Here is a 25,716-nt window from a genome sequence, read left to right as displayed (position 1 = left end):
AGGCCTAACTTCTACATATACCATCACTGTAAGAAGGTTTGGCCTTGTACCAGGCTACACTATACTCTTGATCAGCAAAGCATTTCTGTTCTAAGAAGTACTACTGAGTTACAGAAAATCAGTCTTGGGTTAGGAAATGTGTGTTATATCTTTAGGCTTCCAGGTAGCATATCCCAAAATGGTAGATACTGACTGGGTATATGCAACCAAATAATCCATCCAAGTAAGGCTGGCTGGGGTGGTATGTGGCTTGGGCTTTGCGTCCTCTTTGGGGAACTATGGATACATATGTTTGGGTAAAGTGATGTAATACTGGACATTAACTGTATATTTTGGACTTGATACAAAGCAAACTCTATTCAGCCTAGGTCAAATCCTCCAGTCCTGTAAAAGTTGACTTGTAAGCAACCACTACTTACTAACATGTAATCCATGGCCAGTGAGCTAACTGTGCTTACAATACCATGATTGTTAATCTTTTGTCAGTGAACCAGAGGCTTTTTTTACTCCCTTTTCCTAGGTTCTGTCAGGACTGTCCCTCTGTCTTCCATTCTGGAATTTTTTGGGCATCTCAAATCCATACCACTTTGGATGAGGAAGCAGAAGGGCCACATGCCAGGATCAGTAATCTAATCTAATATTTGACATTCCTCTGCCACCTTGGGACTTAAACCTAAGTAAACGAATCCTCTCTTCTGCCAGTTGACACTTGCTTGCAGTCTTCCTGCTGATATCAATCAGTAGGTCAAAGCAGATTCATCCTTAGCAGGGTCTATACAAAGTTTAATCAGAGTGTTATTCCTATGTGTAAAAAGCATTTTTCTTTTTCCTAAGGAGAACGGTTACATTCTCCAACTAAGTAGCTTCTTTTGTGATTGTGAAGGTCAGCAGTTCCTGTTTTATTTTGCTGGCATGACATACGAAGGGGAACCCGACATTAAGAAAACAATGTTAGGGACTTCCCTGGCGGTCCAGTGGTTAAGACCCTGCGTTTCCAATGCAGGGGGCCTGGGCTCGATCCCTGGTCGGGGAATTAAGATCCCACGTGCCACGTGACGTGGCCAAAAAAATTTTTTTTTAAAGAAAAAAAACAAAGTTACCCTCAAAGCTGGGTGCTCCTCCTGGGAAGGGATATGTATGCTTGAATGGTCTACTGACTTGGATTCTGAGTAAGGTTAGAGTGACCAATTTATATCATATCAAAGGTTGCAGCCAAGTGCTTTCTCTTGTTTTTTCCTAGGTGAACCCGGGATGTGGATGATTTCCGCTAATGACAATATTCTACAAACAGACATTGTCACTGGGGTAGGAGTGGCCAGGAGTCCAGGAATAGCAACAATTTTTCATGACATTCCAGGACTAGTGAAAACATATCGAGAGGTAAACCTAATGTTATGAGTTGAAGGGTTCATGGGAGTTCCCTGGTGGCTTAGTGGTTAGGATTCCAGGCTTTCACAGCCGTGGCCTGGGTTCAATCCCTGGTCAGTGAACTAAGATCCTGCAAGCCATGTGACGTGGCCAAAAAAAAAAGAGTTGAAGAGTCTAGAGTAACTATTTCAATATATGGGAATATGCATATAGAGAGCACATCCTATGAAAAGAAATACACTCACATATCAGATATAAAGCCAGCCAACAAACTTTACTGGAACATAAAGGTAAATCGTGATTAAGGTTCTTAACCAAAAGAATGACTAGTCTGATTTATAATTTAAAATATCACCATGAGGGAGTCCCTGGTGGCACAGTGGTTAAGAATCCTCCTGCCAATGCAGGGGACACGGGTTCGAGCCCTGGTCCGGGAAGATCCCACATGCCATGGAGCAACTAAGCCCATGCGCCACAACTACTGATCCTGTGCTCTAGAGCCCGCCAGCCACAACTACTGAGCCCGCATGCTGCAACTACTGCAGCCTGCATGCCTAGAGCCCGTGCTCCACAACAAAGAGAAGCCACCGCAATGAGAAGCCCGCGCACCATAATGAAGAGGAACCCCCGCTTGCCAGAGAAAGCCCACGCGCAGCAATAAAGACCCAACACAGCCAAAAATTAATTAATTTAAACATATATATATATATATATATATATATATATATATATATATCACCATGGCTACTGGTTGGTACTAAACTGTAGGGGCAAGAGTAGGAGCTGAGGGCTACCCTGGTGATCAGTGGTTAAGAATCCGCCTGCCAATGCAGGAGAAATGGGTTCAATCCCTGGCCTGGGAACATCCCACATGCTGCAGAGCAACTAAGCCCGTGTGCCACAACTACTGAGCCTGCGCTCTAGAGCCCGTGAGCCACAACTACTGAAGCCTGTGCGCCTAGAGCCTGTGCTCCGCAACAAGAGAAGCCACCAAAATGAGAAGCCTGCGCACCGCAACGAAGAGTAGCCCCCGCTCGCCACAACTAAAGAAAGCCCACACGCAGCAACAAAGACCCAACGCAGCCAAGAAACAAAAAAGAGTAGGAGCTGAGAGACAAGTTGGGAGGTTATAATTGCAGTAACGCAGCTGAGTATGATGGATCAGGGTGATAATAGAGGAGGTGGTAAAAAGTTGATCAGATTCTAAATATATTTTATAGGTATAGTTGATACAATTTCCCAATAGATTACTATATGTAGAGTGTGAAAGAATCAAGAATGACTTAAGATTTTTGATTGAACAACTAAAAGGACAGAATTGCCATCAACTGAAATGCGTAAGACTGTAGGTGGAACAGTTTTGGAGAGAAGATCAGTTTTGGACATGTAAAGTTGGATGTCTATTAGATGTCAAATGGATGTGTTGAGGTAGCTAGATAGAAAAGTCTGAGAGTCATTGGCATAGATATTTAAAGCCATAAGATCGGACTCCCCTGGTGGTGCAGTGGTTAAGAATACACCTGCCAATGCAGGCGACACGGGTTCGAGCCCTGGTCCGGGAAGATCCCACATGCTGAGAAGCAACTAAGCCCATGCACCACAACTACTGAGCCTGCGCTCTAGAGCCTGCAAGCCACAACTACTGAGCCTGCGTGCCACAACTACTGAAGCCTGTGCGCCTAGAGCCCGTGTTCTGCAACAAGAGAAGCCACTGCAATGGAAGCCTGTGTGCTGCAACTACTGAGCCCACACGCCACAACTACGGAAGACCACAAGCTCTAGGGCCTGAGTGCCACAACTACTGAGCCCACATGCTGCAACTACTGAAGCCCGTGTGCCTAGAGCCTGTGCTCTACAACAAGAGAAGCCACTGCAGTGAGAAGCCCATGCACCGCAACGAAGAGTAGCCCCCACTTGCCACAACTAGAGAAAGCCCACATACAGCAAGAAAGACCCAACACAGCCAAAAAAAAAAAGCCATAAGATCATCAAGAGAATGAGTGTAAATAGAGAAGAGGTCCAAGGACTAAGTTCTGGGGACACTCCAATATTAAGAGCTCTGAAAGAAGAATAGGAACAAAAGAAATTTATAGGAATTTATAAGATTTATAGAATGACCAGGGAATGGGACTTCCCTGGTGGCGCTGTGGTTAAGAATCCGCCTGCCAATGTAGGGGACATGGGTTTGATACCTGGTTTGGGAAGATCCCACATGCTGCAGAGCAACAAAGCCCGTACACCACAACTACTGAAGCCTGTGCGCCTAGAGCCTGTGCTCCGCAACAAGAGAAGCCATCGCAATGAGAAGCCTGCGCACTGCAACAAAGAGTAGCCCCCGCTCTCTGCAGCTAGAGAAAGCCTGCATGCAGCAATGAAGACCCAATGCAGCCAAAAAAAGATAAATAAATAAAAATTAAAGAAAAGAAAAAATTTATTAAAAAAAAAGAAAGAATGGGCAATGGGAGGAAAACCCGGGAATCCTGGTGTCCGGGAAGCCAAGTGAAGAAGGTATTTCAAGGAGGGAGGGGGAGATCAACCACATGAAAGCTATTGATGGGTCAAATATGAAAACTGAGAAATGACTGATGGTTTTTTGCAATATGGAGGCTGGTGACTTTGAGGAGTAGCTTCAGTGGAATAAAGGGACTGGAAGTTTGATTGGAGAATTGAAAAAGAGGACTTGGAGACAGTCCTCTTCAAGGAACTGGAGTCGAGTTTGTTGATTGTTTTTTAAAATGGGAGAAATAATGCCTTAGGAAATGATTCAGTAGAGAAGGAAAATTTGATGTAGGAGTAGGGAGAATTGCTTAAGTGATACCCTTGAGTAGGTGAGATGGGTGAACAAGTGAATAGGTAAGCTTTATAAAGCCTTTCCTATTTCCCCCTTAAATATATGTAACATCTCCTTCCTCTGTGCCCAAAGAATCTGTTTGTTCCTCTTTTCATTCCTCTTAATAGCTATTATTTTTTGAGCATCTACTATGGGCTTGGCACTCTGCATCTATTGTTTTTCATTTTTCTTTTTTTTTTTTTTTTTTTTTTTTTGCGGTACGCCGGCCTCTCACTGCTGTGGCCCCTCCCGTTGCGGTGCACAAGCTCCGGACGCGCAGCCTCAGCGGCCATGGCTCACGGGCCCAGCCGCTCCACGGCATGTGGGATCCTCCCGGACCGGGACACGAACCCGCGTCCCCTGCATCGGCAGGCAGACTCTCAACCACTGCGCCACCAGGGAAGCCCCTCATTTTTCATTTTATATACAGTACAACTACCATTTTTAATCTTCTCAACCCTGCAAAGTATTATCCCAATTTTATAAATGAGTAAATTGCCCAATAAGTGCCCACATGGTATCTGGTACCTTCTTTTATAGAGCTCTAGTCATAACATAAATAATTACATATAGATGGCATGATAACATAAATGATCACGTCAGAAATGCTCTTAGAATAAATACAGAAGAAAGTCACTAATTCTGCCTAGACATTAAGGCTAAATTTTCCACAAATGACATTTAAACTGAATCCTGGGATTAGGAATTTGGCAGAAAAGAAAGGGAGAAGGCATATATGTACAAAGGCAAATAAAAAGTATATGTTGTGTTTGAAGACCAATGAATAAATCAGGGTGGCTTCAGAGTAAGTTTTAAGGGTAGAGAGGGAAAAATTGGATAACATTCAAAGAGAACTTGTATCATGAGCAGATAAGAGGGTTGAGGAGAAAGGCAGCATGAGAAGACAACTAGAAAAATGGGCTGAGAAGGTTCTAGGTGCTAGAAAAGCAAGGAGAAAGGTGTCACAAAGGCAAGGGAGAGAATGCGCTATGATGTCAGAGGCTACAGATAAGTCAAAAGGTCATATTTCAGTTGGTGTACTTCGTAAAAATGCTCATTTAATTATTCACTAACTGGTAGACAATCACTGAGGCCTGTTACATGTCAGTGATTATGCTAGGCTCTGGAAATACAAAGAGAAAAAGACAAAACTCCTTTCCTCACTGAGCTCTTGACATAACTAACTTGATTTAGTTACCGAGTCTAAGCTCGTACTGCTCGCTGCACGACAAGCCAGTAATTGAGAGGCAAGTTGTTGGGGGAGGGCAAGGAATAACGACTTTATTTGGAAAGCTAGCAAATTGAGAAGGTGGTGGGCTCCTGCCCCAAAGAACCACGTTGCCTGAGTTAGAATTCAGGTTCCATATCCATACTAAAAGGGGAGGGGGCAAAGTCAAACACTTCCTGGTTCCCATCAGCCTCCAGCAGGGGGACGTGTTCATTTTTTCATCCCTGCAGTCGCTCACAGGTGGGCCTGGTCAAGATGTTTCCTGTGAGCTAAACAAAGGTATTTTAGCTTAATGCTCATTTCCTGGGAAGCAGGGTTCCCAGAGATGGGCCTTTATGTATAATTTAAGCTTGTAGGCAACATCCCTTTAGTGATTAACTTGTAGTAGAATACAAAAGGTTCTTCCCTATTACAGTTTTAAGGTCCTTGAATATATGAAAAAATAAAAAACTATGGTAGTACTGAGGAGACTGGACAGTATACTGCATTTAAATTGAAGGAATTTGGGAGGAATCCCCTGGTGTGCAGTGGTTAGGACTCTGCGCTTCCACTGCAGGGGGCATGGGTTTGATCCCTGGTTGGGGAACTAAGTAAGATCCTGCATGCTGTGTGCCACAGCCAAAAAAAACAAAGAGGGCAAGGATACCCAAAGGAGTTAGAATCCAAAAATAAATAAATAAACCAATAAGTTGAAGGTATTTGGGGGGAAAGGGCCATCATTATCACCATCTTCTCTCAATGTAATCATTAAGCACTTGCCTTATATTCAAGGCACAATACAGGATGTACAAAGATATGTTAGGGTTCTAAGTTGAAACGTGGAATCTAATGGGAGGGATTTTAACAAGTATAAAAATACTTACAATATAAGGCAGAACATTACAAGTATTTTGAGAGAAACAATACTTTGAGGTTTCAGAAAAGTTGAGATTATATGCAACTAAAGAGAGAAAAAGAAAACTTTCTAAAGGAAATTGCAACTGTCTTCAAAGACATCTAATAGGGAATCATACAAAGGGAATATATGTCAGAAGGAATAATGCACAAAGACCTCCTTTTAGAAAAAAATGTTATTTTCTTCTCAAAAGTAAACAAATTTTGTGGTTCTCAAATATGTGATCACTAGAAGGGCAATTTGCTCTTGTGTGAAACTGCTTTCAGCTAAATAAGTTATGAGGGATGGAGAAGAAGGGAACCAGATTCTCTAAGAACTTAGGTACCAATTTTCCTTTGGTTTGCTGACAGGTGGTGATCCATGCATCATCAAGATTAACACTCAGTTATGACCTTAAGACTTATCTCACCAATACCCTCAATTCAACTGTGTTCAAGCTCTTCATCACCACTGGCAGAAATGGTGTCAATCTTAAAGGTCAGCAATCTCTTTATAGTTCTGGGTCATTATTCCCACCTTTCCCATTCTCCCTCATTTGCCCCTTTGAATTAGCAATACAAGTTTTCTTTCATTTCAAAATTGATTCTACTTTTACAAAGAAATCACTGAGGGACTTCCACGGTGGTCCAGTGGTAAAGAATCTGCCTTCCAATGCAGGGGACGCGGGTTCGATCCCTGGCTGGGGAACAACTAAGCCCGTGAGCCACAACTACTGAGCCCTTGTGCCTCAACAAGAGAGCCTGCATGCTGCAAACTACAGAGCCCACGCGCTCTGGAGCCTGCATGCTCTGAGGCCCGCGCGCCACAGCTAGAGAAAAACCCGCACGCCGTAACTAGGGAGAAGCCTGTGTGCTGTAAGGAAGAGCCCGCGAGCTGCAAGGAAAGCTCCCACATGCCGCAACCAAGACCCGACGCAGCCAAATGACTAAAAAAAAAAAAAAAAAATCATTGAGTGCTATGAGACCTCAGAAATTATGACTGGATTAAGGTTTTGAAATAGGCTCAACCTAGTCACTGTTGTCTTTTTAGTTATAACCCTGAGATCAGGAGGTAGCCTAGACCAAGGATTTCTAAACATGGCTGATTTTTAAGGTTATCCAAAGAAATTTTAAAAAAATAGATTCTTAGGCTCCATCCAGATTTAATAAATTTGGGATAGAGCCTAGGATACAATTTTTTTTTTTTTTTGGTTGCATTGGGTCCTTGTTGCTGCGCACGGGCTTTCTCTAGTGGTGGTGAGCGGGGGCTACTCTTCATTGCAGTGCACGGGCTTCTCGTTGCAGTGGCTTCTCTTGTTGCAGAGCACAGGCTCTAGGCGCACGGGCTTCAGTAGCTGCAGCATGCGGGCCCTGGAGCACATAGGCTTCAGTAGTTGTGGCGCAAAGGCTTAGTTGCTCCATGGCATGTGGGATCTTCCCGGACCAGGGCTCGAACCCGTGTCCCCTGCACTGGCAGGTGGATTCTTAACCACTGCACCACCAGGGAAGTCCAAGATACAATTCTTTTAAAGCTTCCCAAGACTTGAGAATTGTTGGACTAGATGATATCTGAAATGTTATTCGCTCAGCAAATTTGCCTTGTGCTTTTCTTTTTTCATTCTGTATTGGGCCATGACTTACTGTCAAAAAAAAGGGGGAGGAAAGATAACTAAAATACAAGAAGCTTCTAATAGATTCCAAATGCTATGTTAGGAATTTTTATATCTTTTATCTCATTTAACAATCTCATCATGTAGTGATTATCATCATTTTAAAGATGAGAATACTGGGAATTGCCTGGCAGTCCAGTGGTTAGGATTCCACGCTCTCACCATCAAGGGCCTGGGTTCAATCCCTGGTCAGGAAAAAAAAAAAGATGAGAACACTAAGTCTAAGAGCAAGTAATTTGTACAAGGTAACAACCAGTTAGTGGCAGGAGTGGTGGATATGCTCCACTCCAAAGTCCATGTACATCCTTTCATTCCTCTTTTTTTAAAGAACAAATTCCAGGGCTTCCCTGGTGGCGCAGTGGTTGAGAGTCCGCCTGCCGATGCAGGGGACACGGGTTCGTGCCCCGGTCCGGGAAGATCCCACATGCCGCAGAGCGGCTGGGCCCGTGAGCCATGGCCGCTGAGCCTGCACGTCCGGAGCCTGTGCTCCGCAACGGGAGAGGCCACAACAGTGAGAGGCCCACGTACCACAAAAAAGGAAAAAAAAAATAAAAAAAAAAGCAAACCCACAATAACATTAAAAAAAAAAAAAAAAAAAAGAACAAATTCCAGATTTGGGGGCAGGGGGAAGGTAAGGGTGGGGAGAGGGTAGGGGGCGAGAAAACACAAACCAACCAGAGAAGTCCAGAATATAACAGAATATAACTGTTTATAAAACAAGATAATTTAAACTCTAATTGCCCTGTTTATCCTTCAATTTTAAGCACTTAATATATTTTCTTTTCACAGTAGGTATTTAATCTTAAAAATACAATCTAACTATGTATATATAAATAAGAAAACTTGATCTTTAAAATTCTCCAGGTTCTTTTACCAAGTATTAAATGTTTCTTCATAACATATTCACTCATTGTTGTCTACCTTATTAAATTTTACAAGGAGACTGTAATTCTCCCCCACCCCCACCCCGGCAGAATCTTTCTAAAACCCCAACTATTATGAAACCTCATGTAACAGTTCTTTTGATATTGCTGATAGTCTCCAAAAGATGAGAATGGTCCCTAGACTGCTGGCAACTGAGAAAGAGCTGTAGCAAACTAAGACCGTTAAGAAACTGTGCAGGGGAAAATCCTGTTAACAAGACATAGTTCCTATTTAATTTAAAATGCATCCATTGCAGCTGACCCAACCTTGGTGCCAGTCTGTTTCTTGCTGGCTACGTGGCTCCTGTTTAAGACACCACTTGTAATGAACTTCTAGAGATCTTTGACTTGAATCATGCTGCAAAACAGTATGTTTTGGAAAACAAACCTTCCTAGACTTAAAAGCTACCTCCCAAGTGTAGCACTTTATTTCCAACAACTGTCCAATTTCTGTGTAATCTTATTCCCACTGATGAATTCCAAAAACCTTTGAAAGAGGAAAGCAGCTATGATATTGATAATAGAAGCCCCATTATAGTCACAAACTAGCAGAAGCAAGGGTCTTACAATCCTCTTTCACCTTGATTGTGGTAGGACCCAACAGAGCTGGCAAGTAGACAGCTGTAGCAAGTCAAGGAGAACTGACCCTTTGTTTTATTTTTTTAGTACCAAACTGCCTCTATATAATAGCCTCCCCTTTTACAAATTCCCCTTAGTGAGAGCTATTTATCTCTTTTCTGCTCATTAGGATCCTGCACCCCAAGTCAGGCCTTGGCCATTACAACAACACTTCTTCCAGAGACCCTCATGCTGTGCCACGTACAGTTCAGTAATACTTTACTAGACATTCCAGCAAGTAAAGTCTTTCATGTCCATTCAGATTTCAGCATGGAGAAAGGTGGGTTCCACCAGTTGAATCTGGTTTCCCCCTTGTTTTCACATTTGTGCAAATGTCACTTTCTTATTGGATTGCATTTCTACTTTCCAGTTTCATCTGCTATATAACTGTGGAATCTTTCTCAGTCAGCATTTTTATTCAACAAACTTTTAACACATGTCTATAATATACTATGCTTTTCTATTATAACTTAATACTTTCTCCTTTGTTAGCCTGTTATCTTTGTGAGGGCTTGGATTATGTCTCATTCATCTTTTATCCCCAACTAGTAGCACAGTGTTTGAATGTTGCTGAACTGAAGGATATTCTAAGCAGAACAGCATTAACAAGTGGAAAGCAGAAACAGGCATGACACTGGGAGGACTTTAAATAAATCAGTCGACTGATCTAAAATGAGACAATTCATGTCAAATGTAAATAGGTAATGCTGTATCATGGAAGAGTTTCTACTCCAAGGTCAGGCAGTTTGAATGGTATGAGTAATGAGAAACCACTGATGGAAGGTTCATTCAGCAAACCGTTGAGCACCAAACAGAATGCCTGGTACGAGGACAGGCCCTGGAGGTACAGCGGAGTAAGACAAGGCTTTTAACTCTTACTAGAATTGCACAGGGCGATTAGTTATAGAATAAAGATATACATGGGATGCTAGGACGCCAGAAAGAAAGGAGTATCTACATCAAACCTGGCAGTCAGTGTGAGGTTTTACAGAGGAAATAACCTTTAGAAGGATGACTAGGACTGAGGTAGACGTGAAGAGAACAGGACATTCCAGGCAACATACAGCCCTGGAAAAGTTTTCAAAAATAAGTTTAAAGTATACAATGGCAGGGCTAAGGGCTTCCCTGGTGGCGCAGTGGTTGAGAGTCTGCCTGCCGATGCAGGGGACACGGGTTTGTGCCCCGGTCCGGGAAGATCCCACATGCCGCGGAGCAACTAAGCCCGTGAGCCATGGCCGCTGAGCCTGCGCGTCCGGAGCCTGTGCTCTGCAACGGGAGAGGCCACAACCGTGAGAGGCCCGCGTACTGCAAAACAAACAAAAAAAGTATACAGTGGCAGTACCCAGAATGGATAAGAAAGAATGAGAGGCAAGGAGACTAGTAAATGCAATTTACATTGCAATAATCCAAGCATGAATTGATGAGTGTCTAGACCAGACTAACAGAGAAATACGAACAGAGGGGCCAGATGTGAGACATTTCAAAGGACGAGTTAGCAAGATCTGGATATAGGAATGAAGGAATAGATGTCAAAAGACAACTGAGGTTGAGCATGGGTAACTAGAAAAACAATACTATTGACAGAAATAAGGCCATCAAGAGGTGGTTTGATAGAGAAGTGATTAAACCATGTTCAAAGCTTGCCTTTCTTCCACAAAACCCTTTACTGATCCAACTCTGACTACTTCATCCTATATCACCTTAATTTCCATTTATACTGTATTATTTAATACTCCCTGACATGTCAATTTACCAATAATGGTATCCTTAAGTTCAACTGTGGGTTCCCTGGGACTGTTTCATCTTTGGTAAACTCCTCCATAGTGGCCAACAGTATGCTAATAGTGAATACTCAAAACTTGAGTTCACATTCTGAATTTGCATGTAAATATTTTTCCTTCCTATCCTAATCCAGTTGGCTAAATAGAGCCTCTGAACCTTCCTGCTCAGTTTTTCCTCTTTTCTTCAGGGGTTTATGTCTGCCTAATCAAGGTTCGACGCCAGTCAGAGGAGCTACTCCAGGCCCTCAGCACGGCTGACACCTCAATCTATGGTTGGGCCTCGCTTGTCAGTGAGCATAGCAAGAATGGAATGCAAAGAATCCTCATTCCTTTTATCCCAGCCTTTTACATCAATCAATCAGAATTGGTTCTTAGCCACAAAAAAGACATCGGGGAGCTAAGAGTACTGGGAGTGGACAGAGTTCTTGAGAAACTAGAGGTATGTTAAGGACTGAAGCAAAACAGGTCAGGGTTTTGAAAAAGATTTTTCATTCTCAGTCCAGGGTAAAGGAACAGTTACTGAATGACTTGATAAAATTCACCACAGGAAATTCTTAAACAAAATGAAGAAAATCTGTCCCCTTCACAATGCCAGGGGGGCCCCCAGAGTCCAAACTCTAGGTCAAGAGCCTTGTCAGTCTGGAAGATAACACAAATACTTTTTTGTGTATATATATGTGTGTATATATATATATACACACACATATATATATATATATATATATATATATAAAAACACCAATGCTGGCTTGAAACAATTTTAGAATGCTAGCTTAAAACTTTTTTTGAAGGCTATATTATTCTCACAGATCATCTTCCCTTATCCTTCAACACATCTAAGTGAGAAAAAGTGACTTGTCAGACAGCTAGCTAGAACTAGAAATCCAGATGTCTTACTGTATATGTTGATTTTTGGCATGTATTGACACAAAACTGACTTTTCTTTCAAGCATGTTCCATCTCCTTTTCTCCAAGGTCTTCCCCAGCTCCCCAGTTCTAGCAGTCTCTGGCCAAAGGCACTCTTCCCTCACACGTGGTCTGGCTATCTACCCCATAAAAGTAGTCAACTTCACTTCCCTCCAGCAGATGGCATCACCTGTTTTCATCAATATTTCCTGTGTGCTCACCAGTCAAATTGAGGCTGTGCGAGTGAGAGCTATGAAAGGCAAGTGTGGTACAGGTGAGCATTGGGGGTGCCTATTTTTAATCTAGAGGCAAAAAGAATGCATTATGATTTAGTCAATGGGAAACATTCAGCCACTTGACCAACATTATTCAAACTAGCTGGGACATGGATCTTTATTCTCCAAGCCTACTCTATAAAATATAACCTTCAGGTAGCTTTCTTATCACTGGCTAGATGTTATACTTAAATACATGTTACGTCAGTTTGTCAGCTTCGTAAGTATACTACTTACCGTGTTTTAAACCTCTTGATAAATGTTTCACTTACTTCAAAAGTATTTAGCAAACCTTTGTGCATCAATGGGCAAATGGTGGTAACCCTAGAACCAAGACTTAGCTTCCCCAAATCCTGATTCTACCATTACCCAGTTTAGAAATGATGTCAAGTTTGGGTGGGATGGGAACCGTTACGGAAAGAGGTATTAGGAAAGCCAGAGAACCATCCTCCTTATATGTGTCACTCCCACTTGCCCATGCCTCAAGGGAAACAGTATTTCTCTTAATTACTGGGAGTGAATTAGGCTGAACCTTAGTACATCTAATGGGAGAAAGGTTTTTGCTTCTATAAGCACCCAATCTGTACGGGTCAATAAATATTCTAAGCATATTTATATGCATTTTAATTCTCATGATTCTAAAGAGTTTTCTAAAACTTTATAAAGATGTTTTTCCCTTTAAAGAGTTGAGAAAATTGGTGTTCAGGGTCCCACCAACTAGAAAGTGTTCAACTCCAATCTGTCCTTTCTGTGAAAGCATTTTTTTTTTTTTTTTTTTTTGCGGTACGCAGGCCTCTCACTGTTGTGGCCTTTCCCGTTGCGGAGCACAGGCTCTGGACGCGCAGGCTCAGCGGCCATGGCTCACGGGCCCAGCCGCTCCACGGCATGTGGGATCTTCCCGGACCAGGGCACGAACCCGTGTCCCCTGCATCGGCAGGCGGACTCTCAACAACTGCGCCACCAGGGAAGCCCTGAGAGCAGTTTTTAAATCTAGAGTTCATGGATCTCCACAAAGGTCCACAGATAGAACTCAAGGTGTCCATGCCTTGAATGGGGAAAAAAAATTGCATCTTTATTTTCAATTAACCTCTAACTGAAAGTTAGCATTTCCATTGATTATGAGTATAAGCAACAAATCACAGCGGTATTATATGTGACTTTGTCACCAAGGGAAACCATAGATGTTCTCATGTTCCAACTGTCACATCTCAAAACATTTCATTTCAAAATTACATCAAAATTACAGTAGTTATCAGACCTAAAGCTACAAGTTTTTTATTAATAGAGCACACATACTACTGTATCACAAATTAGGCCTTTGAACATTTTGCTAACTGTATATTACAAATTAGGCTTTTTCCCTATTTTCATCAACTCTTGATATTAATTGGTTTCCTTTATTCCTACATTTTATCTTTTGCATTTAAAAACATTGAGTTGGGATCCATTGACTTTATCAGACTGCTGAAGTTGCCCATGGCAAAAAAAAAGTTAAGAACCCCTGCACTTCTTAGAGATAAGAAGGACAAGCAGTGTAACAGTACGATCAGAGTGGGTGGGAGTCTTTAGATACAAACATCCAACCTTCAGCTCATTCATACAAGTGTGTGCCTACTGTTATGTGCCAAGCACGGTCCCTACTTGCAGAAATCAGATTTAAGACAGGGCCCAGGGACTTCCCTGGTGGTACAGTGGCTAAGACTCCACACTTCCAATGCAGGGGGCCTCGGTTCGAACCCTGGTCAGGGAACTAGATGCCACATGCTGCAACTAAGAGTTCACATGCCACAACTAAAAAGATCCCGCGAGCCGCAACTAAGACCCGGCACAGCCAAATACATAACAAATATTTTAAAAAGACAGGGCCCAACTAAGACAGGAATTAGTTAAATGCAGCCAGAACAAAGGGGTGCTATAAATTAACGTGCCTAAGTTTTACTGGGACTCCCAACAGTGGGACCTGATCAAGGATTAATATAGTCTTGTTTCTACTAGTAAGCAACCTCAAATTAGTCTTCAGAGTGAAGCAGTTTGTAAACAGTGGGAAGTTGTTACAACAGTTGTGAAACAGAGTCTGGTGAGAGGTAAGACCAGTTAAGAGCCCAGAGTTAGAGGACCTATGTAAGGGATGCAGAATAGGAACTAGGTCCAAGGCCCTGGTGACAGTTTACCTGGGAAGGCCAGTTAAATTCAGGCAGTTTTGTGGGGCAGGGAAGAGTTCATTTCTAGACACTGAAAAGTTTGAAATAACCAAAGGCAAGCGCCAAGCATGCTTCAAACACAGAAGTCTGACGTTTTATTGAGGACAAGTTTATAAACATATCAGAATGTACCTGAATAAAAATGGACAAGTAGCCCCTGCATTTAAGAGGTTATTGGTGATCCAACGAAATATTTCATTCAGGTTAGAGGGATTAAAAGGAGAACTTGAATCACCTTTTGATTGTGATAGACTATCACAAACTTGGTGAAGGAAAGCAGTCACATGGAGTTAAAAGTGCACAGGAAAGGTAACAGGCATTTTAAAGTGGCAAAGAATTTAAATATTCTTTTGTAAGCTGAAAAGAAATGAGACTCAAGAATTGTAATTCACTGTTAGAGAGGTAAAAAACCAAAAAAAAGGTAAGAGGAGCTAAGTTCAGTTCACCCCTTTTTCTCTGGTAAGAAGCAAAAGAATTTCCTAGAGGGCTGGGTTTTGACTGTTTCAGCTAGATACTCTTAGGACCACACAAGTTTTTAAATGCAACATCTGTCCTGGATAACTATAATCTTCTTTTATTCTGCCAATGTGTAGATCAATGTGAAGATTCACGTGTCCTCCAGAAGCTCATGGGTTCTTACCAGATTTTCTTTACCCTCTTTGCGGTGTTGGCACCAACAGCTTTCCTCTTTCTAGGTAAGAAGTCCTTATATTCAGCACCGTGGCCTTTTGACTTGGAAACTGCCTTCATTTTATTTCACAAACTAAATGAGGATGAAAATTAGCTGTTTATCACATCTAATTTGGGACATGCAACTGAAACTGATTTAGCCTCCCTAACCCTAGTCACTAGTGGACCAAAGATCCCGCCCAACTTACTAGGAAGCAATGAACTGCATGTGGCCAATAAATACCACTCAGAAGTGGAAATTACTGCTAAACCTTAGATTATAGCTAGTTTTGCTCAAACACATAGCTAGAGATGATTCAAGCAACACAACACGTACTATCATCTACACGTGCATTCCCCATCTCTCAACCAGAAGTTGGAATACCTCTAAAATTCATTGAATAAAAATTTCCTGTAAGTGTAATTATTTAATTTGAAGCCTTTTTTTATAGCAATACTTGTCCCCTTAAGGCCTTCCTCCAGTGAAAACAGTTCTCTTTGGTGACATCTCCCTTATTCTTTTTCCAGCATACAATGCCTTCCTAAACAAGATACAGACAGTTCCAGTTGTTTATATACCAACTCTAGGTGCACCACAACCAGGTAAAGAATCACCATCTTTATCACTGAAAAGCTCAGGTATCATCCTCATTCACTTTTATTCACCCTTCATCTATCTCCCTTCCTCCTTTACTTCTAGGTTCTTACACATCCACACGTTCTCCCCCTCCCTTCACGAGTCCAAAACCCCCACCAGTGCAGCGTCGGCTACAACATTGGCTCTGGAGTACAAGGCACTAACCTCTGCTTGGACAAGTCCCCTTAACTGCAGGGGGCTGGAAATTTCTAGCCCTAGACCAGGAGCCTAGCACCAACCTCTACACTCATAAGCCTCCAAACAAGCCTTCTGAGAACTGTAAATAAAGGATCCTAAGCTGTTTTGTGTTAAAGTGGTGTGCTGGATCGCGTTTTAAAGCTCAACTGTCAGTTCTTAATTCTAAGAAAACATAAAAGTGAAAGCAAATACCCCATTTATATACCATTCCAGTTTTTAACCAAGCTCTGCAGATTTATTCAATGAGCCTACGGATAGGAATGTCCCAAATGGACTTTTTAAGTATTTGCCACTTACTTGCCCCAAATGACTCTACAGTCCACTCTTCTGATTGGCCCTGAATACGTGAGGTAGGAACTTCCTAGCAGTAAAACAAGACAATAAACAGGACGTATCCAAAATGTGTTTATTCGGATGGTTTCCCATTCATCTTGATTCCAGGGGCTTTTAGTGCTGCTTCCGTCTGAAAGAGCACCCTGCAAGAATAAGTTCCGAAGGTTAACTGACAGCAGCCTACTTACCCTGTCCCACCCCCACAAAACAAAATGATGCCTGATACCCACAGGAAACCTACATCTGTAGTTTCCTCAACTCTTTTAGCTCCTCCCTACTCACTTAAAGACAACATCAGCTTCAGTTCATATGAAGCCCCTTTTATCACCCATCCACCCCAGCCTTAGACAGGAGCACTGAAATCAGTGCTTTCTAATTATGCTTTTGGAGAGAGAGAAAAAAAAAAACGACTATCAAACCCAACCCTCTTTGCAAGACAGCCTGATAATTTACATTATACATGACCTCTCTCAAGATTCAAACCCCAGAATCACAACATTAATTAAACCATTTACCTTCTGTAAGCCTTGCTTTTCCTCCTGTAGGCTGGCAGAGGACGGTAGAGCAGCCAACACACAAAACTACTGTTTGTGCATGGCTAAAGACGGTGGTGATTTTATAGCATCCTGTGAAAAAACAGCGAGTTACCCCATTTTCCCCAAACCTTTATTCATGTAAACATATGCTGTCACGTATTAACTATAAAACAAACATGTTATGTAAATTCTTGAAATCTACTTTCCTATTCTAAATCGATTACTTGGCTCCAGGTATACATTAAAGCCAACTTAAAAGCAACCTGGACTATCTGCCCCCACCTATGATTTTTTTGTTAATGCGTTACCACCATCATCCAAAAAAACTATCCGAGAGTTAACATATAGACAATCCTCTATTTGGTGAGGGAAGAGGCTCAGTAACTGGTCAACGTATCCACTCCCTTGTCTCCAGGTGCAAGTATATAAATGACCACAGCAGAAGCCCAACGTAACATTCCAGTGTTTCTCAACACAAAGAAATGTTACGGTCTGCACATAAAGTTTTGAAGGGAGATCACTATGGATCACTGTTCCTGAAATGCAAAATTTTACCCATCTCAAACAGTCAAATTTTAAGAAATCAGAACCGTTTCAAGGATACCTTTTTCCTTGGGGTCCAGTGCTTTCCCCACTACTGCAAGTTATCTCCTCACCTGGGCATTTCACATCCATGAAATAGGAATTGGGGCTCTGCACCAGGCGCTTCTTCTTGTGTTTCCTCTTCTCCTCTTCTGGAGAGGGATGAAGGAGATCCTTTGCGAGCTAAAAGAGGCAGAAATGCAGAGATTTAGAAACCATCGGCGCACACGGGATGATCGAAAACAGCCCCCACTGCCACACACCGGGGAGAGCTCGCCCCTCGCCGCCCCTGCTGTCTGCGCAGCTGGGCCGCCATCTTATCGCCTTTCCGCTCCTGTCTATGCAGGAGGCCCCACGGGCCTCTGCAAAGTGCGGAGAGCAAGTGAGAGCCCTCTGCGATCCGAAGTCAGCGTGAGGGGAGAGTGCGGACAGAAGAGCGAGATCTCCACGGAAACCTGCACCAAGGAACTCACAGGCATATTCTCACGGGGAGGTCGTCACCGTCGGAAAAGACCGAAAGCGGAAATTCTGCTCCTTAAATCCGCCGTCCCGCAGGAAGTGACGCCTGGGCCTTCTGCCGCCATGTTGGGAAGGTCCTCTCACGGTGTGTGGGCGGCGGGGCGAGGAGGGGACTGCCATCTTTGGAAGGTCTCTAAATGACAGAACATAGATGAGTCGCCATGTTGAGAGAGAGAGCGTGTTCTTTTAAGGTCAGCGTTTGATCTCTATTGAGGGGTAAATGGACAATTTTTAAATTTCGCGCTGCACTTTAACAATGGGAACTGCTTAGGAAAACAGCGAGACTGAGCCATGTCTGGGACTTATTAAATTTCTTTACTATTTTTAAATTGGTTTAGTTTGCCCATTTTTAACAATTCAGAAATGTAAACATAAAAAAAGGAAGTCCTCATATTTTCCGCACCTCCAGCCTATTCCTAGGGCTAACCATTGTTAAATTTTATTCTCTCCTTTCCATCTTTCCCTCTAATACTAATTACATCACTCACTTATGTAGTACTTATTTGTGCATTGTTCTGACTGCTTTTCACATGTTAATTAATCGTCACAACAACTCCATCAGGTTGATACTATTATTATCCACATTTTACAGATGAGGAAAGTGATGTCCAGAGACATTAAACAAATTGTCCAAAGTATGCTACTAAACTGCCTTCCAAAAAGGTTGTGCCAGTTTACATTCCCACATCCTTTCCCCCACACTTTCACCAGCACCGCCTTTCCAAGATTTCTAATCTTGGCAGCATCGACACTCTTGACAGGGAATGAGAAGAAAAAAATGAAGAACAAATCATGGTCTTCTACAGTAATGATCAAAGGGTTAGAATGTCCATTTGTCATAAAGGAGGGGCGAAGATGACCCAAATGGCATCTGGGGACCTGTTTAATTCCAAAGGAAAGGAATAGGGCAAGGGATGTGAGTTCTAGTCAAGACTGTACTGGTAAACGTTTAACACCTGACTATATGGGAGGAGAGCCCTGATTTGTTGTCTTTGCTAATTTCAATGGCGTAAATACTCCCACCGTGGCCAATTTCAGACTATCAATGTGATATCATTAAACACGGATTTGGAAAGAGATAAGCACAATCTGTTCTCATGAGCCACTAAGGATTGGTTCCAGCACACTACTGACGGGTGAGAAAAACCTCTGAGGAAGTGACATTTAAGCTGAAATCTGAAAGACAAGGAATCAACCAAGCAGCAGTTTGGGGGAATAGAATTCTAGGCTGAGGGAAGAGCTTGTGAATATAAAACCAGAGACCGAATGAACCTGCCAAAATTGAGGGGGGGGGGGAAGACATTGTTGCAGAAGCTCAGAGAGCTAGGGGGAGAGTACTATGGAGATGAGGCTCCAGTGAAAGCACGTATACAGCAGCATAAGTACAATTTAGAGAGGTGAAAAAGAAAATATATTGCTGGGTATGAAGAGTCCAGATCCAGACAAAATAAAATGAAATGAAAAAGAATTGATGGATTTTTATCAGAACAATCCATGAACATTGAAGAGTAATTTAAAGGGCTGGAGAGAGATGGTTTGGCCAGCGAGAAATAGAGGACACTCAAGGTTTGTAATACAGCTTGAAGACATAATGGCTGGTGAGATAAAGGACAAAAGGGGATTGAATAGTTGTGTTTGAGAAAGGACGAACATTGGCACACAAGGTAACGGAGGATAAGTAAAGTGACAAGAGATGCCTTCTCACAACCAGTACGCTATCCTTATACAGAAACTATTCTACTGATCTGCTATTAGAAAAGCAGATATTTTGAGTAATTTTTTCCAAAGGCAAAGATAAATTTGTTTCTTTATAGCTGTGTTCTCCATATTTCAGCTTCCTGGTTGCCAAGGCTACACATTCACAGTCTGTTCAGTGGGGTGTCAGGAGTACTGTCTCAGGGCTGTGTTAAAAGATCCAGATCTCATGAAAAGAACGAGACCAGACATTTGTAGTCCCAATCTCTGTCTTCCTGAGCTGGCATGTCAGAGAATTCACACACAGGGTCCCAGAAGAAAGACTGTTCAAAATGAAGCTCCAGAATGTATCTAGGTGAAGTCTGCGTGTGTGTGTGTGTGTGTGTGTCTGTGTGTGTGTCTCTGTGTGTGTGTGTGTGTGTGTGTCTATGTGATGATTTCTATAGTGTAATTACTTTTAATTTTCACTCTGTTCCACCAGGGGGCAGACTGACTCAACGAATAGCCACCAACTCCAGGCATCCCGCTTTTTTCAAAAGGAATTGGGATTCTAAAACTAAGGGCTTGGGACACTAACACCAGAATTCTAGAACTGCCCCAGAAGGATTCTGTTTTCCCTGAGTCGCCCCTCCAAAAATCAGTCCCCAATTTTTGGCAACTCCCAGTGCTGTCCTGGCCTTCACCCTTATTCCCCCAAACTTCCCTTTCCCTTAATTCCTCTAAAATTCCTCTTCCCCTGGTCATTTTGATTAAACTTCTACTTCACATCACCCCAGCGTCTCTGGCTTCAGACTGGAAGAGTGAAGTCAAAAGAGGGGGGACGGGGGCTTCCCTGGTGGCGCAGTGGTTAAGAATCCATCTGCCAGTGAAGGGGACACGGGTTCGAACCCTGGTCCAGGAGATCCCACATGCCGCAGAGCAACTAAGCCCGTGTGCCACAACTCCTGAGCCCGCGTGCCACAACTACGGAAGCCCACGCGCCTAGAGCCTGTAACAAGAGAAGCCACCGCAATGAGAAGCCCGCGCACTGCAACGAAGAGTAGCCCCCGCTCGCTGCAACCAGAGAAAGCCCGCGCGCAGCAACAAAGACCCAACACAGCCAAAAATAAAATAAGTAAATAAATAAATAATTTTTTTTTTTTTTTAAAAGGGGGACGATAGTAAGCAAAAAGCTATGGGAAATGGCTAGGGAGACAGGCCAGTGTTGGCTGGGAAGGGAAAGCCCAGAGAGCCGAAGTCTGGGCTGGCCTCCTTGGCCAGCAGAAAGGGGTGGGCGGGCAGGGGGTGGGGCCCAGAGGAGTGCCGCCTCTCCTTTTTCCCGGAGCCTGGGCGGAGAGGGAGGAAAACTTCCTGGCCTGGGCTCCGGGGCTGCTCTGTTTGCCAACCCTCCAATCCCGCCTACCCGTGCACAGCGCTTCCCCACACCTCTCCCGGCACCCCCAGTGTCCGCCATGGCCAAAGCCTACGACCACCTCTTCAAGTTGCTGCTGATCGGGGACTCAGGGGTGGGCAAGACTTGTCTGATCATTCGCTTTGCAGAGGACAACTTCAACAACACTTACATCTCCACCATCGGTGAGCCCACTGGCCATACCCTAGATCCCCGACTCCCCCATGCCCTCATCCTCAGGCTCTTGGATTACTTGTGGCCCACTTTTAAGTCCCCTTAGAGTCAGGCTTCTGAACTCCAGTCCCTGAACCCCGTCTCAGACCCATCCCCCTTACATGTCTCCGGATAGTACCCAAACCTCTAACCTCTCTGAGACCTCCAGGTTACTCCTCAGTTGTGCCAGCCCCTTATTTTCTTGGTACCACCTGTTTCCCTTGTCTCCCCAAAACCACATGAACCCTTCTTTATTTCCCTCTCAGCTCCTCTTCCCCCACCCCCATCCACCTAGAACTCTTGATCCACTCTCCACATTTCCTGTATCCCCTCTCCCTGAACATCTGTCTCCCAATTCTGCCAGCCTCTTTCTGTCCCACTGAGTTTGCATACTCTCCCATTACATTCCCACCTTACCATCTACTTTGCAGTCTCCCTGCCCCTCAACTTAATAGGGGTTGGGGAAGATGGAACAGAGTGGCTGGGTATGCTGGAGAGTGGCCCAAGGACTGTGATCAGGAATATGCAGTCAGCCTGGTGAGGAAGACAGAGTGAGGGGACTTTTGGGGTCTCTGAGTCAGCCTGGTGACTCAGCCTCCTCAGGCTTGAGGGAGGTGCACAAGTTTCCACTAAGAACGTTGTCTCCCCTCCTCCCCCTCATCATTTTTTTAAAAAATTTATTTATTTTATTTATTTATTTTCGGCTGTGTTGGGTCTTTGTTGCTGCGCACGGCCTTTCTCTAGTTGCGGCGAGCAGGGCTACTCTTCCTTGAGGTGCACAGGCTTCTCACTGCGGTGGCTTCTCCTGTTGCAGAGCATGGGCTCTAGGTGCGCGGACTTCAGTAGCTGTGGCACTCGGGCTCAGTAGTTGTGGCACACGGGCTCTAGAGCACAGGCTCAGTAGTTGCGGTGCACGGGCTTTGTTGCTCTGCGGCATGTGGGATCTTCCCGGGCCAGGGCTCAAACCCATGTCCCCTGCATTGGCAGGTGGATTCTTAATCACTGTGCCACCAGGGAAGCCCCCCTCTCATCATTCTTAATCTCCTCTGGCCTGGGAAATAAGACAAGGAGAGTATCAAGACATTCTGGTTAGAAAGAGGAGAGAAAAATGCTCCTCTCTCCTAATTCAGTCGTGGGGGAATCTTGTTTAGCCTCAAATTTTCTTGTTTCCAAGCCTGGCCTACTAGTTAATTCACATAGACTGTCATCAGTTACCTTTTTCCTTGCTCTTTACCCTGTAGGGCCAGGAGGGTAGGTGGGAGAACTGGGAGTAGAGGGTTCTAAGAAAACAGAAAGAAAAAGGAATCTGAAAGTAATATTTTGGGGGAGACAGATTGAATTGAGAGAGTTGTCAGCTGGCATGGCTAAGCGGACCCAATACAAATGCCTTAGAGGCCTTAAGCCTCCTTGCAGAATTTTCATCACCTTCTCCCCTACAAAGCCTGTAAAATCTAAGTAAAAACAATATGCTTGCTATACAAATACAGCTTTGAGAAAATCCCCCTAGTTTTACACTTCCTACAAGATTACTTCCCAAGTGCCTGCCCTGCAGAATTTCTGGCACTGCCACTGCTCCATTCCTGTCCCTCTCACCACACACTTTTACATGCATGTATATGCATGTCTCAATTTCAGTGTACACTCTCCACCTCTAGGAATTGATTTCAAGATCCGCACTGTGGATATAGAGGGGAAAAAGATCAAACTGCAAGTCTGGTGAGTGAATCCCTCAGGACTCCTAAGCCAGACTACCTCATTTACCTCCTATAGGTGTTTCTCTTCTTTTTAGCTTCATTTCTCTCCCTTTCCCAATGCTCCTTCCAGTACATTTTCTAATCCATTTCTGTCACCTCATTCAGATGTCCTTTCATCTCTCTTCCTGCTTACTCAACTATTTTCAGCTTTTTTGTAATTCTCTTGCCTCTCCTGGACCTGGAGCATCCTCTGAACTTGGCAACTGTCTAGCTAGATCAATTGTCTGTTGAACTATAATGTGGAAACAGGCTCTAAACAGTTAAATAGCAAATAGCAGAATTAAGACTTGACTCTCAGTCTAGTGGAGAGGCCATAAAGCCAAGTGTAGAGGTTTGACCTGTCTGCCCTGAGGAAGCTGGAGACCCTAAGGGTGTCAAGTGGTAAAAGGCTTAATGGAGGCATTATGATACAACAGATAAGAGGAGAATGTGGTTCAATCCTGGTTCTGGTACAGAATGACCTTCATCAGTTATTTGGCCTCTCTAAATCTGTTTCCTCATTTGTAAAATAGAGACAATAAAACATGTCTCACAAGGATAGAGTGAAGATTACATAAAATGACACAAATAAAATGATATATACACAGTGCTTGGCACAGAGTAAACAATGAATAAAACAGAAAGACCTGTTTCTTAGGCCTTTACCATCACTCAGTATCAGCTCAACTGTCTTTTATCCCTTTCTTCCTTTACTGTTTCCTGATTCTGTTCCTTTCAGTTGCAAAAGCTAAATTCTTAGGGGGTGGGGGTGGGAGTCTCTCTTTGGAGACCTCTTCCCTGTATCCCACCCCATGAAATATTCCACCTCTTCAGGGACACAGCTGGCCAAGAGCGATTCAAGACAATAACTACTGCCTATTACCGTGGAGCCATGGTATGAAGTGTGGTTCTGGACAAGGGATGAGGCATGAGGCACTAGAATGTATGAATATAGAGGGACAGGAGTTGGGGTAGAGAAAAATGGGGAGGGGCACAGTATGGGTTGCAGAAGGCCCCATGTGGCCTAGTGATTAGACTTGTGGATAGAATTTGCAGGGTCACTTAGAGGGCGGTGGGAAGCCTAAACAGGGGAATATGGTACAAGGCTCCATTGTGAACTCTGCCATTCCCCAGGGCATTATCCTAGTATATGACATCACAGATGAGAAATCCTTCGAGAATATTCAGAACTGGATGAAGAGCATCAAAGAGGTGAGGACCCTCCCAGAGAGACAGGGGAATTGGGTAGAACCTGGAGGATGAAGGAGACTGTGAAAATGAGCAGGACCCAACTTTTACTCTTACCTCTTGTCCCAGAATGCCTCGGCTGGGGTAGAGCGCCTCTTACTGGGGAACAAGTGTGATATGGAGGCCAAGAGGAAGGTCCAGAAGGAGCAGGCCGATAAGGTAAGAGCAGGCTGGGCAATGTTCTAGAACTGGGCCAGGAGGGCCAATATGAGGCCAGATTGCAGGGACTCGGCTGCTGCCCTTCATCCAACTCTCTTTTTACCGCTTCACTCCGTGCAGTTGGCTCGGGAGCATGGAATCCGATTTTTCGAGACAAGTGCTAAATCCAGCATGAATGTAGATGAGGTGAGACACACCGCATCCTTCATCCCTCAAAGAGACGAGGTATTGGAAGATAGACTTAGCCTCCCCTCCAACCTGTTCTGATCAATCTCTACTTTCCCCATTAGGCTTTCAGTTCCCTGGCCCGGGACATCTTACTCAAGTCAGGAAGCCGGAGATCAGTGAGTTGGTTCTGCTGGGCTAAGTACAACTGTGCATGTGAGTGTGAGTGTGTGTGTGTGTGTGCGTGTGTGCGCGCGCGCGCGCGCGCGTGTGCGTGTTGTGCACGCGCGCGTTGGGAGTAAAAACTGACGAGGAGAGCAGTGCTAAGACTGCCCACAAGGGTGACCCCAGACCCCAGCTAGCCATTCTCACCCTGACCCCTGTACCCTTCTCCCTCTAGGGAAACAGCAACAAGCCCCCCAGCACTGACCTGAAAACTTGTGACAAGAAGAACACCAACAAGTGCTCCCTGGGCTGAGGACTCCCCTTCTGCCTATCCGCCCTAAGCCTGGAGGCTGAACCTGAGGGAGGCAGGGCTAAGGGGCCGGGCAGGGGAGAAGTAGCACGTGGGGCTTGGAGGGATAGAGATGGGTAGATGGTGGAAGAATGGGGAGAATATGGAGAAGAAAAAAAGGAAGGAGCGAGTAGGAAAGAGGAAAAGAAGGAGGTAGACTAGAGAGGGAAGGAGAGGCAAGAAGAAGGGAAAGAATTAAGAAAGTGAAAGAAGGTGAAAAGGAGGTAGGAAGAGAGGGAGGAGGAAAGGAAGGATCGATGGCCCTAAGCCTCAGACCTTCTCTGGGTTTCCAGGGCAAATATAAATGTAAATAAATAATTGATTTATTCTGTTACTGGAGCAGGCTTTAGGGTCCTATGAGAGGCTGGCTCAGCACCACCGTCTGAAGGTTTGGTCCTATCCTGTCACTCTGCATGGTCTTTCTCAGTATTAAAGGCCACCATTTGCACAAA

The 25,716-nt window shown here is 43.9% G+C and overlaps 3 protein-coding genes and 1 long non-coding RNA gene across 4 annotated transcripts in view; 3 read left to right on the top strand and 1 right to left on the bottom strand.

Annotated features, from left to right (window-relative positions):
- NUP210L (nucleoporin 210 like) overlaps positions 1–16,292 on the top strand; it is an 85,179-nt gene extending 68,887 nt beyond the window's left edge. Inside the window, exons 33-40 of the mRNA XM_067727910.1 lie at positions 1,241–1,380; positions 6,672–6,798; positions 9,641–9,790; positions 11,480–11,730; positions 12,267–12,471; positions 15,267–15,368; positions 15,871–15,945; positions 16,043–16,292. Of these exons, the coding sequence (XP_067584011.1) occupies positions 1,241–1,380; positions 6,672–6,798; positions 9,641–9,790; positions 11,480–11,730; positions 12,267–12,471; positions 15,267–15,368; positions 15,871–15,945; positions 16,043–16,143 (1,151 nt within the window). The 3' untranslated portion in view covers positions 16,144–16,292. The remainder of the gene's footprint in view (positions 1–1,240; positions 1,381–6,671; positions 6,799–9,640; positions 9,791–11,479; positions 11,731–12,266; positions 12,472–15,266; positions 15,369–15,870; positions 15,946–16,042) is intronic.
- A 277-nt stretch (positions 16,293–16,569) lies between these two features.
- RPS27 (ribosomal protein S27) lies at positions 16,570–18,219 on the bottom strand. Its single transcript, XM_067727908.1, has 4 exons — positions 18,102–18,219; positions 17,703–17,811; positions 17,026–17,136; positions 16,570–16,653 (listed from the first exon to the last, which is right to left on the bottom strand). Exons 1-4 carry the CDS (start codon positions 18,105–18,107, stop codon positions 16,625–16,627), a joined length of 255 nt encoding a protein of 84 aa, XP_067584009.1. The 5' UTR covers positions 18,108–18,219; the 3' UTR covers positions 16,570–16,624.
- A 78-nt stretch (positions 18,220–18,297) lies between these two features.
- LOC137219417 (uncharacterized) lies at positions 18,298–20,976 on the top strand. The gene is made up of 2 exons (XR_010941118.1): positions 18,298–18,363; positions 20,324–20,976. It is a non-coding gene; the product is annotated as an uncharacterized lncRNA (long non-coding RNA).
- A 276-nt stretch (positions 20,977–21,252) lies between these two features.
- RAB13 (RAB13, member RAS oncogene family) lies at positions 21,253–25,716 on the top strand. Its single transcript, XM_067727909.1, has 8 exons — positions 21,253–21,417; positions 23,101–23,161; positions 24,013–24,073; positions 24,313–24,390; positions 24,496–24,585; positions 24,706–24,771; positions 24,876–24,929; positions 25,151–25,716. Exons 1-8 carry the CDS (start codon positions 21,294–21,296, stop codon positions 25,226–25,228), a joined length of 612 nt encoding a protein of 203 aa, XP_067584010.1. The 5' UTR covers positions 21,253–21,293; the 3' UTR covers positions 25,229–25,716.

Source organism: Pseudorca crassidens, chromosome 2 (assembly GCF_039906515.1).
Source record: "Pseudorca crassidens isolate mPseCra1 chromosome 2, mPseCra1.hap1, whole genome shotgun sequence".
NCBI lineage: Eukaryota > Metazoa > Chordata > Mammalia > Artiodactyla > Delphinidae > Pseudorca > Pseudorca crassidens.
Note: the sequence above shows the minus strand (reverse complement) of the source record. Positions and strands in the feature narration are given on the sequence as shown.

Excerpts from the sequence above, each read along its gene's own strand:
- RPS27 (XM_067727908.1), bottom strand. Across the intron at positions 17,137-17,702 it reads CATGGATGTGAAATGCCCAG|GATGCTATAAAATCACCACC; the intron begins GTGAGGAGATAA and ends GTTTTTTCACAG. Across the intron at positions 16,654-17,025 it reads AAAAGCAAGGCTTACAGAAG|GGTGCTCTTTCAGACGGAAG; the intron begins GTAAATGGTTTA and ends TTATTCTTGCAG.
- RAB13 (XM_067727909.1), top strand. The coding sequence starts at position 21,294 with ATGGCCAAAGCCTACGACCACCTCTTCAAGTTGCTGCTGATCGGGGAC. Across the intron at positions 21,418-23,100 it reads CACTTACATCTCCACCATCG|GAATTGATTTCAAGATCCGC; the intron begins GTGAGCCCACTG and ends CTCCACCTCTAG. Across the intron at positions 24,772-24,875 it reads CCAGCATGAATGTAGATGAG|GCTTTCAGTTCCCTGGCCCG; the intron begins GTGAGACACACC and ends TTTCCCCATTAG.